This window comes from Melitaea cinxia, chromosome 16 (genome assembly GCF_905220565.1).
Source record: "Melitaea cinxia chromosome 16, ilMelCinx1.1, whole genome shotgun sequence".
Taxonomy (NCBI): Eukaryota; Metazoa; Arthropoda; class Insecta; order Lepidoptera; family Nymphalidae; genus Melitaea; species Melitaea cinxia.
Genome location: NC_059409.1, coordinates 10,089,796 through 10,104,466, shown reverse-complemented (window position 1 = coordinate 10,104,466; position 14,671 = coordinate 10,089,796). Strand labels below are relative to the sequence as shown.

The following is a 14,671-nucleotide window of genomic DNA, read 5'->3' as shown; positions in this document are numbered from 1 at the left end:
TATGTACATTTAGACAAACAGAAAAACAGACAAAAATTCTAAAAACTATATTTTTGGCTTCGGTGTCGATTGTAGATTACACCCCAAGTATTCTTTTAAAAAAATATTCAATGTACAGTTTTGACTTTCCTACCATTTTATTATATGTATAGACACTTTCATAGTTTGTAACTTTTTACCTTTGTAGGTTGTAGTTTTGTCAATTGTACATGCTTTGTACTATTCAAGTACTATTTGTAGGTTGGCAACGTTGGCCTGACAGTATTAAGAATAACATGTTACATAAAATATAATAATATTTAATATCTCAGATATAAATGATATTAGGATATTGTGTATACAATTATAAAAAAAAGAAAATAAATAAATGATGATTGTACTCATATCTTTTGAAGTTTAAAGTTTAGATTTTAAGATTTCGTATACTTTTTTAGGTTATACAATATCACAAAGTATCATTATGTTTAATGTCATAAATAGTCAATTAGCTAACAAAAAAAACTGTTAAGTATATTAAATAACATTAGTACAATTAATTGTGTTTTTGTTATATACATTTAAATTAATCACCTTTATTTTGATCAATATGTTAGTTACTGAAAACGATAGGTATTTAAAGGTATTGCTTAAGATTATTGTTGCTGATAACGCTATGTTGTACGATTTTAGTTAAAGATAACAGATTATTTAACAGAAAACGTACACATAGCGACTACCTGTCATTTATTTGTATGGGATAAATATAAAATTTATTTAACCATTTAACTTTGTAGTGTAGAGACTAGAGTTGAAAATGCATTCAGAAAAAGTAAAAAATCAGCCAAAAATTATAGTCCTTGGATCTTGCAGCGTCGACTTTACAACGTATGTATCAAGTTAGGTATTAAAAAATTTATCTTACTCTTCGTGAAATGTTTTGACTTATGACCATCAGAGGTTATATTTTTTAAGACATCAAAGAAGTAGTTATTATAAATTGTCTTATTATAAATAAGATTGTAATTATATATTAAACTATACATTACTGCTTCAGCCATAGAGTTAAAACTTAAAATAGTTAACAAACATAAATAACAAATTTTCCTATCTTTATATATCTTTCTCTGTATTTTTAATTTAGAATGTAATTTCCAGATATTGTCCAAGGCTTCCAGCACCCGGTGAGACACTTCACGGCACTAAATTCACGACGAGCTATGGGGGAAAGGGGGCTAATCAATGCGTTGCTGCAGCTAAACTAGGCGGAAATACGTATATGATTTGTAGAGTAGGTTTAAAAATATATTTTATGATTTACTAAGTGACTAGAATTGTGCGAATGTGCGTGTCACGCGTCAACGCGTTCAATTTTGATACTTTTCAGACTAAAATTTGTTCCTTTTTAACCGATTTCAAAAAAGGAGGAGGTTACTCAATATTTATAGGGATAACTTCGTCGTTTATGAACCGATTTTAATAATTATTTTTTTTATTGGAAAGTAGATATTCCAAGTGTGGTACCATGATAAGGAAACCAGGATATGATGATAGAATCCCAGAGAAATCGAGGGGAACCCTCGAAAATTGTAGTGACGACTTCTGCGTTTGTTAATTTTGTTCGTTTACTTACGTTGTATTACTTGTCGATGTAATTGAAGTCTGTTTTTTTACGTTTTTTAGCAAACAAAATTATTCCCTTTTTAGTCGAAATGTCTTGTTTTATAAGCATCATCAACTAACAGTACCTACTGAAGTAGCAGTATTAACAACTACACGTGAAGTACTTTTTTTGAAATTATCGAATTGTCTAAGGTTAAAAGACTTTCAAAAGAAAGATGAAAAATAAATTTAAAAAAAAAAAAATTCTTTAAACTATCTATCTTTCTTTCTTGAACTATGCTATCTTTCTTTATTTATATTCTATCTTTCTTTAAACTATTCTTCTGAAACACTGATCATAAATTGTAAAAGTGTTTCATGTACAAGGTCTTATATTTTATTATCCAAAACATTACTTTATTTATAAATACTTAATTATTTAATGTAATAAATAGATGACCTTTAATGTACTTCATATTCATGTTATTTTTTTTCTTATAACAATTTTACTTTTGATTGCAAATAATAATGATGCTCTTGTAGGTAGGTGATGACCAATGGGGTAAGCAATATAAAGAACATTTGAAAAATTTAGGTGTGAATGTTTCCCATACTCATATAACCAAAGACATTACGACTGGGATTGCACAAATATCAGTTGCGGAAAATGGGGAAAATCAAATAGTTATTGTTGCTGGTGCTAATAATTCTTTAAGTAAACTTGATGTAGATCTTGCCAAGGATCTTATACGAGACGCTGATTTAATTATTGGCCAACTAGAGACACCATTTGAAACGACGTTAGAAGCGTTTAAACTAAATAATGGTGTAAGTTATGTTTTGTACAGAAACAATGCAAATGGCTGCGGTTAACATGACATACTTCTATTTAAGTCAACGTATACTTTAACATTACAGATAAAATTGTTAAACGCAGCTCCAGCTAGGACTGATATTGGGGAAATATTGCCTTATTGTACCATATTGTGTGTAAATGAACCTGAAGCTTCTCTGATAGTAAACTTCGAAGTCGAACTGTCGTAAGAAATATCTTTTAAATTAATATGACTTCATTAAAACGTAGGTATACTTTCAAACAGTATAAAACTAACTATGACTTTTTTCAGTAATGTAAAGGAGGCTCTCAAAAAAATATTAGAATTTGGTTGTGACACAGTAATAATTACTATGGGTGAAAAGGGTGCCGTCTATTCAACAAAAAAATATTCAGATTGTGTTCATGTTTTGTGTGACAAAGTGAAACCAAAAGACACGACTGTGAGTTCGTTATCAACAATTTTTTTTTCTAATAGCTATATTGGTTTATTTTTGACAAAATATATATTTCCAGGGTGCTGGTGATGCCTTTGTTGGTGCTCTAGCAAAATTTCTTACAGATGATAAAAGACAACCGTTACATCAAATAGTCGGAGCAGCGTGTGAAGTAGCTACATTATCGGTTACGAAAGAAGGCACGCAAACAAGCTACCCTGCTGATTTTAGTTATACTAACAAAAGATATGATTATGTAATTCTATAATATCGAATAATTTAGTAAATTTTTAATAAGAAAATTATTTATGAAGGTTTAATAAGAAATTTATTTATTCATACAGCCCTTTACTGCTTACATTTTTAACATTTAAGTAATACCAAGTCAGGTATAAAACAATCAAAGAAAAAAAAATGAAACAGTTGAAGATAAAAAGAACATAATATAATGAAAGAAACTTATTGACAGGCTGATATCACGGTATTACTATTGTAGTCTAACTCACGAAATTAGCCTCACCTAATAACAAAATTTTATATGGCAACATATTGCCACTAATTTTACTTGCCGATATGCTGCGTTTTTAAGGTTTATTGGTTTGTGAGTTAGACTATTACTGATAACATTGTAGTTTATACAGTAAATTAAAGAAGGAAAAAAGACTTAAAACTAACAATCTAGCCAAAATATAATATATATGTAGATATTATTCGTTTTGTTATATATCAACTAGCTGACCCAGTAAACGTAATTTGCATAAATATTATGAAAATTTAGGGTTGTATGTATTTTTTGATGCTAAATCATAATAAAATAAAAATAAAATAAATTTTAGGGGTGGACTACCCTTAACATTCAGGGTGATGAATAATAGATGTTGTTCGATTCTAAGACCTACCCAATATATACACACAAAATTTCATGAGAATCGGTCATGCCGTTTCGGAGGAGTTTAACTACAAACACCGCGACACGACAATTTTATATATTAAGTAGATATATAACAATTTGTTAAACTTGTTGGCAGACGTGTAAAACACACATTTTTAATTATAATATAGCTGAAGCGAACAGCTAACTTAAGTGAACAAAGTAATTGATTCAAAACTATTAGAAGACTTATCAATTATAAATGTCGAACGTATTAAAAGTATAACAGTATTTGTTACATATGTTAAAATGTGTATAAAATGAGAAAGGCTAAAGTAAAACGTTTTATTTTCACAAATAAATTTTCAGCCACAACATTTTAAAATCCCTTAGTTTATACCTATCCATTACAAATCGTGAAAACTAAACTTTTCTTCTATTTTACTGTCAGACACAAAACGTAGAAGCGGCTAGGTTTAAGTGTTAATAAAATAGTTTATAAAATATTTTTAGAGATACCAGATGAAAATAATTGTAAGTTGTGTGTTGAGTTCATGATTACATTATTTGCAATATAATAGACGAATTAAAAACGATATAAACTGTGTACAATACGTTGACATTTGCAGCTGTAATTTTACTAGTGCTACTAGCATTAGGCGTACGCACGGAGAAATAAAATATCTTGCAAAATGATATCTGTTGTAGAACATCATTACCTTGTTTAAGGCTATTTACTATTATTTGCATTAGAAACGCGGAAAAAATGTAAAAAAAAAAAAACTATAGAACATGCTTTTTGTATAGATTCAATTTTTATCCATAAAAAAGAAATAAAAACATCAGTTATACCAACAGCATAAACGTGAATCAATTAAGAATGGGACGAAGTGAGAGTTTCTGACTATTATTTACTATTGAAAAATCGAACGGAGAAGATTTATAACGTTTTAAATTATTTGATAATCTTGAAGAAATTTCGTGGATTCGTATTTATTTATTTGCATGAACAGCGCACAAATAATGGTTGACCGACAAAAGCATACAGCTTTCATTAATTAATGGCGTTCAATGCTGCCAATAAAGCACAAATGTGTCGGCCGATATCAAGTATAATGATGACTAAACAGTAGATATATTTTTAAAAATTGAATTTTTATAACGATTTAGATTTGTTGTAACGTACCTCAAAATTAATTAGGAATGTTATGGAACTGAGTAACCGTAACCGAAACTATCGGATATCCGAAATATAAAAACTTTCGTTGCCGAAACCGAATAACCACATCTGCACTCTAACAATACATTGTTCTATTTCCTTCTCTTCGATAATCCCTTAAAATTCTTACATACATAACCGGTACCCAAAAACATTTTCATATCCGTAACCGTATACGAAAACGTTATATCATTCATAAATCCGGTACATTTTAAACAAAAACTTATGTTCTGTTTAGTATGAGGTATATAAAGATATTAAATAAGGCTAGCATTGTTTATGTATTTCAGTTGAGTATTTATCATAACTTCTTTATTCCATTTGATTTTGTTAACGGATAATAATATTCTTGATATATTGCAGATACAGACCAGATGCCAACTTTAAATAACTATCACATATACAAATATGTATAAAATTATCAATTGATGTAAATGAAAGTGGAAATATTGTCTTCTCCAAGATCACATTGAAATGGTATCATTAAGATATCGATAGTGCGTTGGTGCACTTGACGAATTTGACACTGTTGACTTTTATTAAAATTATTATATTATGTATTGCGTTTTGGTGTCAAACAGTACAAATCAATATTTTTTATTTATTAATTAGTAAAAAATAAATTTTTGATTTGATTAACGGAAGTGGGATAGAATGGGGGTGGTATTTATAAGTATCAAATGAGTTGTGATTCATCATTTAGTATATTGGGATATTTTGATTTGCAGATTTTGGGATAAAACGCCATGGTTTTTTTTGTTATTTTTATAACGGTCGGCAAACAAGTGTACGATCACCTGATGGTAAGCGATTGCCGTAGCATATATAGACGTCTGCAACACCAGAAGTATCGCAAGCGCGTTGCCGATCCTATCCTTAATTCCCCCAGGTGCTTGATCCCCTTCATAAGTTACTGGACACTTTCAAATTCTAAATTAGATGTGTAATATTTCTTTTTTATCTTGTAAAACATTCTAAAGTCTAACCCTGACTTGTAATAAAAAAAGAAATTCAATGAGTGATTGATATTTTTTAATGTTGCCATATTAAAAGTTACTTTTGACAACATATTTCCCAGGAACTTGGAAACAGGAACCAGGAACTTTTACAATAGTTTTATTTATTGTTATGCTGCATAGTCCTGGTCCATTATATTTTTTTTTTTTTGTATTTTAGTGTACAAATAATTAAGTTGAAGCATATTTTTTTATATTTAATTGTTTCTCTACCATGCTGATTAATGTAATTAAATTTAAGCATTTTGCTTTAATTCTATTTTATTTTCTTTTATAATCAAGTATGACTTCAGTTAGAATTTATGGTATTAAATTAAACTGTAAGTTAACTGTTTTTAGCAGAATACTATAGTATTTAAGATATTTTATTTTAATGCAAATAATTTATAATAAGTATAGCCAATTCTTTTTACAGTATATTATATTTTGGTCTGTAATCTATTGGAACTTAGAGTAAAACATTTTTAAAATTGTCAATTTTTAAACAAATATGTAATGTTACATATATAACAAATATTTAAATGAAATATATTAGTATTCCATTTATATCAAGGCCAAAGTACTATTACTATCTATATCATAGTTTTATATTTCGACACCTGATATGAAGAATATTGTATCTGATTTTGTTGTTTTCAGGAGAGCATTTTACAATTTTGTTGCATTTAAAAAGTGGCAAAGTGATATTAAATAAAGCCGCATCTGTAATAAAGTAAATTGTTCTACTATTAATTTTTGCATTCTGTAGTATGAATTTGACCAAGTTGTGATACATCAAATGGAAAGCTGTTTTTGTTCAAGTTACAATGATTTAGAATATGATTGTTTTAATTTATAAATATTGTATTAACAGTTCCAATAATAAAGTATATTAACTAAATTTATTATTATTAGTAGTAGTGAGTTGAAATTTGAACAAAAAAATTGTATTTATTACAATGTTAATGTGTTCAAAGACCAATATTATATATATTTTTATTTTCATAACCAAAGTTACAATATTCTTTTAGCAGAAATCTGGATTATCTTGAATTACAATGAATTTTTTTTTTCATTTAAAAATTGTTCTAGTTGTCGTATAAATACGGTTCCCAGATTGAAAGATACCTTTTGTCCCCTCAGTATTTTGATAGTAGAGTTAGAAAACATTGTTTCATTAGTAACAATGTTCTTCATATCAGGTGTCGATGTCATCTTCCATATTTAGTCGTGACCAAATTACATTCATTTTTATATCAATAGTAAAAGATTTGTCCACAACTAACTCAAACAAAACACAATTTCAATAAAGTACATATAAACTGTTTAAATCTGTTTCATTTACTATTTGTAATAGTACCTGTAAGTCTTCAAAGCTTGATATATATTTAGGAGCACCTAAAAACTCCACAGACTTCCCTTCTAATTCTATACTATATTTTAAATTTTTAGGACATGTTACAGATTTATGACATACACCATCAACCACTTTTTTGAATATTATATGAGTGATATCTTCAAATTGAGTGGTTGGTGGTATATTTAAAATATTTTCTAAACTCTTTTGTTCTACATTCTTCTTAGAACTTTGGTCATCATTTATAATATTCTTATCTTGATTACTGCTATCTTTTTCAACATTTGATGTATCAGTTTTGTCAGTGATGCTAATATCCGAAGCATTAGGAAGATCTGATTCACTTTTATGGGTTTGATCACATGGTAAGTGCTCTTCGATTCCCTTCTGTAGAGCTTCATCCAATATTGAAGGGCTGTGTGGTTTATCAATTTCATTTATTTGATTTTCGTCTGTCTTATCAACTTCAGTACTTGGGGTAAATTGTACAACATCGTCTATTAATTTTTTGACATCAGAACTATCAACCTCCATGGGCGAAGGTTCTATTAGTTTTGAGTCATTTAGTTCTTTATCATCGGTAACTGGATGATTACCAAGAAGCATGGCCTCGACATCACTTGATTCCAAGTTATTTTTAAATTCTATATTAGTACTTTGGTCTTTTGTTTCAGAGTTATTTACAGGGGTATTATCATTAAGAATGTCCATTATGGATGGAAAATCATCTACTTTATTTACGTTAGGTTCTGGCTGAGTTAGCTTAACTTCAGGTTTTTCATTGTACATGAGGTCTTCAAGTTCAGCAGCTATTCTATCATACACTTTATCATCAGTCGGTTCTTCGTTTTTAGGAAAATAATCTATACACCATTCTTCTGAAGGAAATAAACTTTTGTCTACTTTTGGTATTAACTCCGGTAATGAAAAGTCACACTTAAGATCATGATTAATATCGTCGCATGCTGGGTCATTGAAAACAATAGCATACTGTTTAATATTATTTTGATTTCGATGAATTTCTTTCTCTTTATGGATTAGAGTTTTTTCCCTTAGTAGGTCTGTTTTATTCGGACTATTATTTTCTTTTAAAACATTATTTACTTGACGAGTAGCAGATGATAAATCATTATTTTTACCTTTTTTGGAGTGAGTACTAACAATATCTTTAACGGGATGTTGATTATAAGCAGTTCTGCGAAGAAGTACCATACCATTTTCATTATTTTTTAATCTTGTATTTGAGGTAGGCACAGCTGTTTCCAATGTTTTCTGACTTTTAGACGAAGAACTGCTTTCATATTGGATCTTTACCTTAGTAAACTTTCCTAATATTTTGGCAAAATCCATTCGCGTCACTACCACTGAACAGTCACGGCATTTTCCTTCTTTATATAAACGATCGATGCTTCTAGGCATTTTTATAGCCTTACCTCTCCTATTCTCACGTCCTTTGTATGGAATCATTTTGATTGTAAAACACAATATTTTATATAAACGTGTTTTAGTTTGCGGGAATACAAAACGTAGCTATCCACATTTCCCGCGCAGTTGATATCATCTATAGTACACAATAAATGTTTCTTCTGTTAATTTCACTGATAGAGTAATAACATTACACATTTAAAAAATATATACAACATATATATTATAACGTCTTTTAATGTTAAAATATGGTAAATACACAGTTCGACATACAACAGTCGTCAGTCACTGCTGTAACTCGAAAATGGCGTCGTGATAGTGTTGTGCAAATACGGTTGGATACTATCGATATTTTTAACGACGAAGTAAATGTTATACAAGTTAATAAATCTGTAATTTAAAATTCAATCAATTTAGAGATTTCTAATTTAAAATTATTTGAGTAAAATAACTACGATTATCTTAAAATACTTTGTTATGTCATTAATATGATTATTGACGGCAATACGTTAAGATTTATGTGTGTAACGATTAAAAATATCGTTTGACACTCATGAGCTGACTTTGAGTAAATAATAAAAATCTCGACGACCTTCGAACTAAATTCGAAGCTTTGAAATTTTCTGAAATTGAATGTTAATAAAAAAAATTATAAGTTGAAACAGTGTATGTTTTTTATTTAAAAACATACTTTTAAGATAATTATATTTTTTTCGTTATTATAACAATTCACAGGCTCTAATTGCCCATACCCTTTGTTAAGCGTTATATCTTACGCTATAAGGTGATTAATTTGTAAGACTGCAAGACTGCAGATTTTTTTATTTTAGTGATATATCCACAGGCTTATTATGCCCGTGCTTTTGTTATTCCATATATTATTATTATTTTTTTTTTAACATGCATCGGTGCTTCACCGCAACTTTAGAATCTAGAAGCCTTAATAACTAGTCTTAAAATTTCAAATTTCTAAAAGTCGACGCGAGTCTACTGACCAAGGCTATTCTACATATTGCTTTTTTATATTCTTATATACTAATTATTCTTATTATATTTACACTTATTTGCTAACTACGATATATGTACACTTATTTTCTAACTACAATATATGTACACTTATGTGCTACTTACAATGTACACTTAACCTATGTTATTGTTAATAGTTAGGTACTTTTTTTGTGTGCTTAGAAATCGTTTTATCCATTTAATTTTCTTTTTTTTTAATTTTTATTAATATATTATATGACTAATCCTATTTTATTAAGTACATATATAAAGCCTTATCATTACAATTACATTATCCTATACCTATACTATTACATTTAATTTCATTATTTATATTACACTTTGATTTGCGCACAATTTATACTTACAATGATGTACCTGACACCACTACATTTGCCAACATTTTGAGCACATTCTCAATGACGGCAGCATCTCTATGGTGAATGGCCATCTTGAGACTATGCTCAAGGATTTTCTTGTCCGGCAGATTGACAGTCAACAGATTGACGCTGCCGGTATTTCCCTATTACGTATAGCCTAAGCAATATGGGCGTTTATTTTTTTTTATATAATTTGATGTCACTTTATATATATATATATATATATATATATATATATTTCGTCAAGGCAGCCAACAACATTATTGATTAGTTGCTGTTAAGGTCTTTCAAGAGTTCAAACACTTCTAACAACTTATTCAAAGAAAATATTTTTAGTTTCATACAAATATAAGCATTCTGTTTGCTTGCAGCGTTATAAACATATGATTAAAATTGAATGTAATTTCTGCATATAAACGTACAATTTTATTCAAAATTTCATAATGCATAAATTCGCTCAAACATACCTATATTCAAAGAGTGACTTAGTATTTATTTATTAGTTTTGGTTTTTTTTCTTTGTACAATCAATATTTATACAATTATTATAATTTTCTGAAGCTGGTATAATAATTGTTGTCAAGGTAACCTTAAATGCAGAGCACTATAACTTCTTGTTTTAAGATACAAATCTGTAGGTATTACATGTACTCAGTGTTGTATCTAATGGTAGTCCTTAAATAAATAAATAAATACATAAATATTTCGAAGCAGTGGGAAATTTTAATTCACTATATTGATCTCAATGATTATCTCAACAAAGGCGTTATTAATTAGACTACTTTTTTAACAGAACGGGACCTATTTGTTTAAGGTATCTTATTACTTACAAATCTAACTTCTCTTCCTTTTACACTCCCTACAATAAGATTCAGTTTTTACAGCGATTATACTCGTAATAGAATATGCGGAAAACCGGAATGTCTAGCCTGCACTTGGGGAGGCCTACGGCTGAACAGATACTCGTAATATAGGATAGAAAAATAAGTTTACTTCGCCACACTATTTCAATATATTAATAGGCCATTTATTGCACCTAAATTAAATGTCACTATTATGTGCTTATGTGAATAACTGAGACCGACGGATTTATGTTATTTATGGTGTGGAGTATAACGAAACTAAATATTCAGATCAAAAATAATCATAAGAACAATAACATCCACTGCAAGTGATCATCAAATTTTAAACTTAAAAAGCCCGTGAGTCATAATTAATATAACAGCACAACTTTGGACATAGCGGATATTATTACATACCGCTTAAACGAGAAGGACAGGACATAAATCTGTTATTTGCTACTCAACAAGGTGGTGATTAACATTTTGAGAATGACTTGAAAATGCAATATTAATTTGGGTAAGTTACTTTTAGTCTAAGATCCGTGTTAAAAATTACCACAAATATGGGTTGTCAGCCGTTAAAAATGTAAAGTATCAAAGTTAACGTGAAAAAAAGCTAGCACGTAACGCCTCTCGTTAAAGGAGTTCACACAAAAAACTCATTTCACAGATAGCAGCTTATTAAAAAAAGATCTTTAAATTGATACAGAAAACATGAACATAAGTCATTAACACAAACAATATTTATACGCATTAATAATAACAAAATATTACTTGTTAACACTGGATTATGGAATAGGTGCAGCAAAGAGGGCAAGGGCACTCATGGCTTTTTAAATTGTCTACAAACATTGCTGTGGTGTGGATGGTATTTTATTTAAAAAACAAATTATTGATTTTTTTCGAACATTATTTTAATAAAAAGTATTTGCGGGAATATTTTGACTGACACCCTGTTATCAAGTTATTCTCCTATTATTAAATACAATATGTTAAAATTTGACTTTGATTGTCTACGTGATGAATGCAATGATTTTGTAGCCAGATTCCGTATTGTTAATGTTTTGTTTCATAACATTTCCATAATGCGTTTATCATGCCATAAATATGCTTTTCAAAATGTTGATTTAATCAAAATCTTAATTTTGTGTCTCATCATCATCATTTTAGCCTATTGTAGTCCACTGCTGGACATATGCCTCCACAACTTTGCACCATAAATGGCGTGAACTCATGTGTTTTGCCCATAGTCACCACGCTGGGCAGGTGGGATCGTAACCGCAGGGCTGGCTTTGTAACACCGAAGACGCTGCTGCCATCTTCGGCCTGTGTATTTCAAAGCCAGCAGTTGGATGGTTATCGCGCCATCCAGTCAGCCGCCATCAAATTTGTGAAGGCCTATGTCCAGTAGTGGACTGTGATAGGCTGATGCGATGAGAGCTTAGTCAATGGTACGGAACCCTTCGTGCGCAAGTCCGGCTCGCACTTGGCCGATTTTTATATATTTTTTATACTATGTAGTGATTATACCAATTTTTTCAAAAGTAACCATTGTTGCAAATCTATAATTAAAGACACAAAGTTATGTTGTACTAGCTTTAAATATTAAAAAGCATAAGACTAAGTGGTGATAAAAAAATATAGGTTGACTTATAACAGTAGAGTTAATACAAGTACGATAAGTCTGTAAAATTTTGTCGTAGAATGACATCCGTTACATACGTTTCAACCTGTAATATCCTACTACTGGACATAGGCGTTTTCCCCATGTCATAGAAGGATCGAGCTCAATCCACCACGCTGCTCTAATGCGGGTTGGCGTACAAATTCCCCTCCCATGAGTTACGGTTACTATCAGGTTTACACGGTAACAATCAGGGCCGACGGCTAAACGTTCTCTTCGAGGCATGGGAGAGCCACAAAGACTAACAACCAGACCGGAAATAAATATTTGTATAACCACAAATAATCACTTCAAGTGAGAATTGAACTCGTGACCGTCGGTGTTTAGGCGCAGCCGACACCGCACACCTACTATTATACACCAGATATATTATTACACCAGAGCGGTCGTTGGTGGAACGGCGGTGTTACATATTTCAAAAAAAAAAAAAATGTTCGAACAAGTGGAACATTTTGAATAAAATATATATTTATATTACTGCATATTGTATAACATAGTCTCCTTCTGCGTCTCTCTGTTCGTAATAAATTCAAAAATAACTGAACGTATTTTCATGCGTATCCTACTAATTGATGAAGTGGTTCCTTTGAAAAAAAAAATGCAAATTTTTTAACATACTTAAATTCGTTGAAATATGACAATAATTATGTTTGAAGACGGAATAAATTAAGTCATCTGGTAGCTGTCGTCAAAAACATCACCTAATTCCTTTGAGTTATAATAAAACGGTGTATTGTGGAATTATTCATATTTTATAGATTTATGAATAAGTCCAACACAACTTTGTCATCAGGTGAGCCCGTGAGTCATATGCTTGTTTGCTGACGTAATTGTAAAAAAAAATCGAGCGACATATGTTTTTAACCAATTTCAAAAAAAGGAAGAGGTTACTCAATTTGACCGAAGATTCGTATATATATATACATTTTTTTTCATTTTATATCCGGGGATAACTCCGTCATTTATGAACCGATTTTGGTAATTCTTTTTTGTTGGAAAGAAGATATTGCTAGTTTGGTACCATGATAAGGAAACCAGGATCTGATGATAGAATTCCAGAGAAATCGAGGGAAACTCTCGAAAGTCCGCATAGCTTTTTACTGGGTGTACAGATTTTAATGATTTTTAATTTAATCGATAGCCGATGTTTATTGTGTGGTCACATTTAAATTTCATCGAGATCTGATTACAACTTTTGGGAGTAATCTTTGATAATGCGTATTTACTTGACTATTTTTTTGTCTACCTACGTTGTATTACTTGTCGATATATTTGAAGTAGGTTTTTCTTCGTTTGCCCGCAAACACAATTATTGTATCTTAATCTGGCTTTATAAAGGTTTAGTTTCTAAATAGAAAAAAAAGTCAAAATATACGAGTAAAAGCTATAGTATAATATTTCTAGATAAAAAGATTCAATTAACAAAATAATGTAAATTTTATGTAATTAAAAAAAAAAGAAGAAAAAAAAACTAGGTAACCTAAACTGCAATATGAAATATTTTTGATATATATATTAAATATTTAACTTAAAAAACTATATTTGTGTATGTAAAATATTGGAACGTTGTGTATGTGTCTAAATTTCCCACATTTTTTGTCTCAATTCGTGGCATTGTGACGTGGTTTTTAATATGTTTTTTGTAAAGAAAGTATTTTCTATGTAACATGTTATGTGTATTGATCAATTTCACTGTTACATTTAGAACATAATGCGAATATGATACTTGTACAATACTAAAGTGTATTTTATACTATACAATTGGTAAGAATTTTTCGTAATTACTTCTTTTTCGTTTTCCTTTTAGGTTTTACGTCGATATTTTGTTTTGTTGTACATCACTACGTCTACACGCTGCATTGTCGATAATAATAATCTATGCGCAGAGTGTACGTTATCAAAATGGCCGACGTATGTTGTTATAAAATCCATATTTTTTTACTATTGATAACTGACTGTTAGTTTGTCGATGGGATTTTATGCATGTTACAAGAACGCTCAACGAATTAACATTTTATCGAATTAACAGTTAATATAAATAAA

At 29.7% G+C, this 14,671-nt stretch overlaps 2 protein-coding genes across 3 annotated transcripts; one reads left to right on the top strand and one right to left on the bottom strand.

Annotated features, from left to right (window-relative positions):
• The first annotated feature begins 202 nt into the window (after nt 1-202).
• LOC123661010 (ribokinase-like) lies at nt 203-3,170 on the top strand. 2 transcript variants are annotated; one of them, XM_045596026.1, is made up of 7 exons: nt 203-619; nt 774-864; nt 1,135-1,267; nt 2,122-2,406; nt 2,497-2,618; nt 2,706-2,856; nt 2,930-3,170. In XM_045596026.1, the coding sequence occupies exons 2-7, from the start codon at nt 794-796 to the stop codon at nt 3,116-3,118; spliced, it is 951 nt and encodes a 316-aa protein (XP_045451982.1). In that variant the 5' UTR covers nt 203-619; nt 774-793; the 3' UTR covers nt 3,119-3,170. The 2 variants fall into 2 exon arrangements, with proteins under 2 accessions (XP_045451982.1, XP_045451983.1); XM_045596027.1 differs by lacking the exon at nt 203-619 and having other exon boundaries at nt 678-864.
• Nucleotides 3,171-6,359: 3,189 nt separating this feature from the next.
• LOC123660861 lies at nt 6,360-9,035 on the bottom strand. The gene has a single exon (XM_045595890.1). It carries the CDS (start codon nt 8,757-8,759, stop codon nt 7,239-7,241), a length of 1,521 nt encoding a protein of 506 aa, XP_045451846.1. The 5' UTR covers nt 8,760-9,035; the 3' UTR covers nt 6,360-7,238.
• Nucleotides 9,036-14,671: the final 5,636 nt, after the last annotated feature.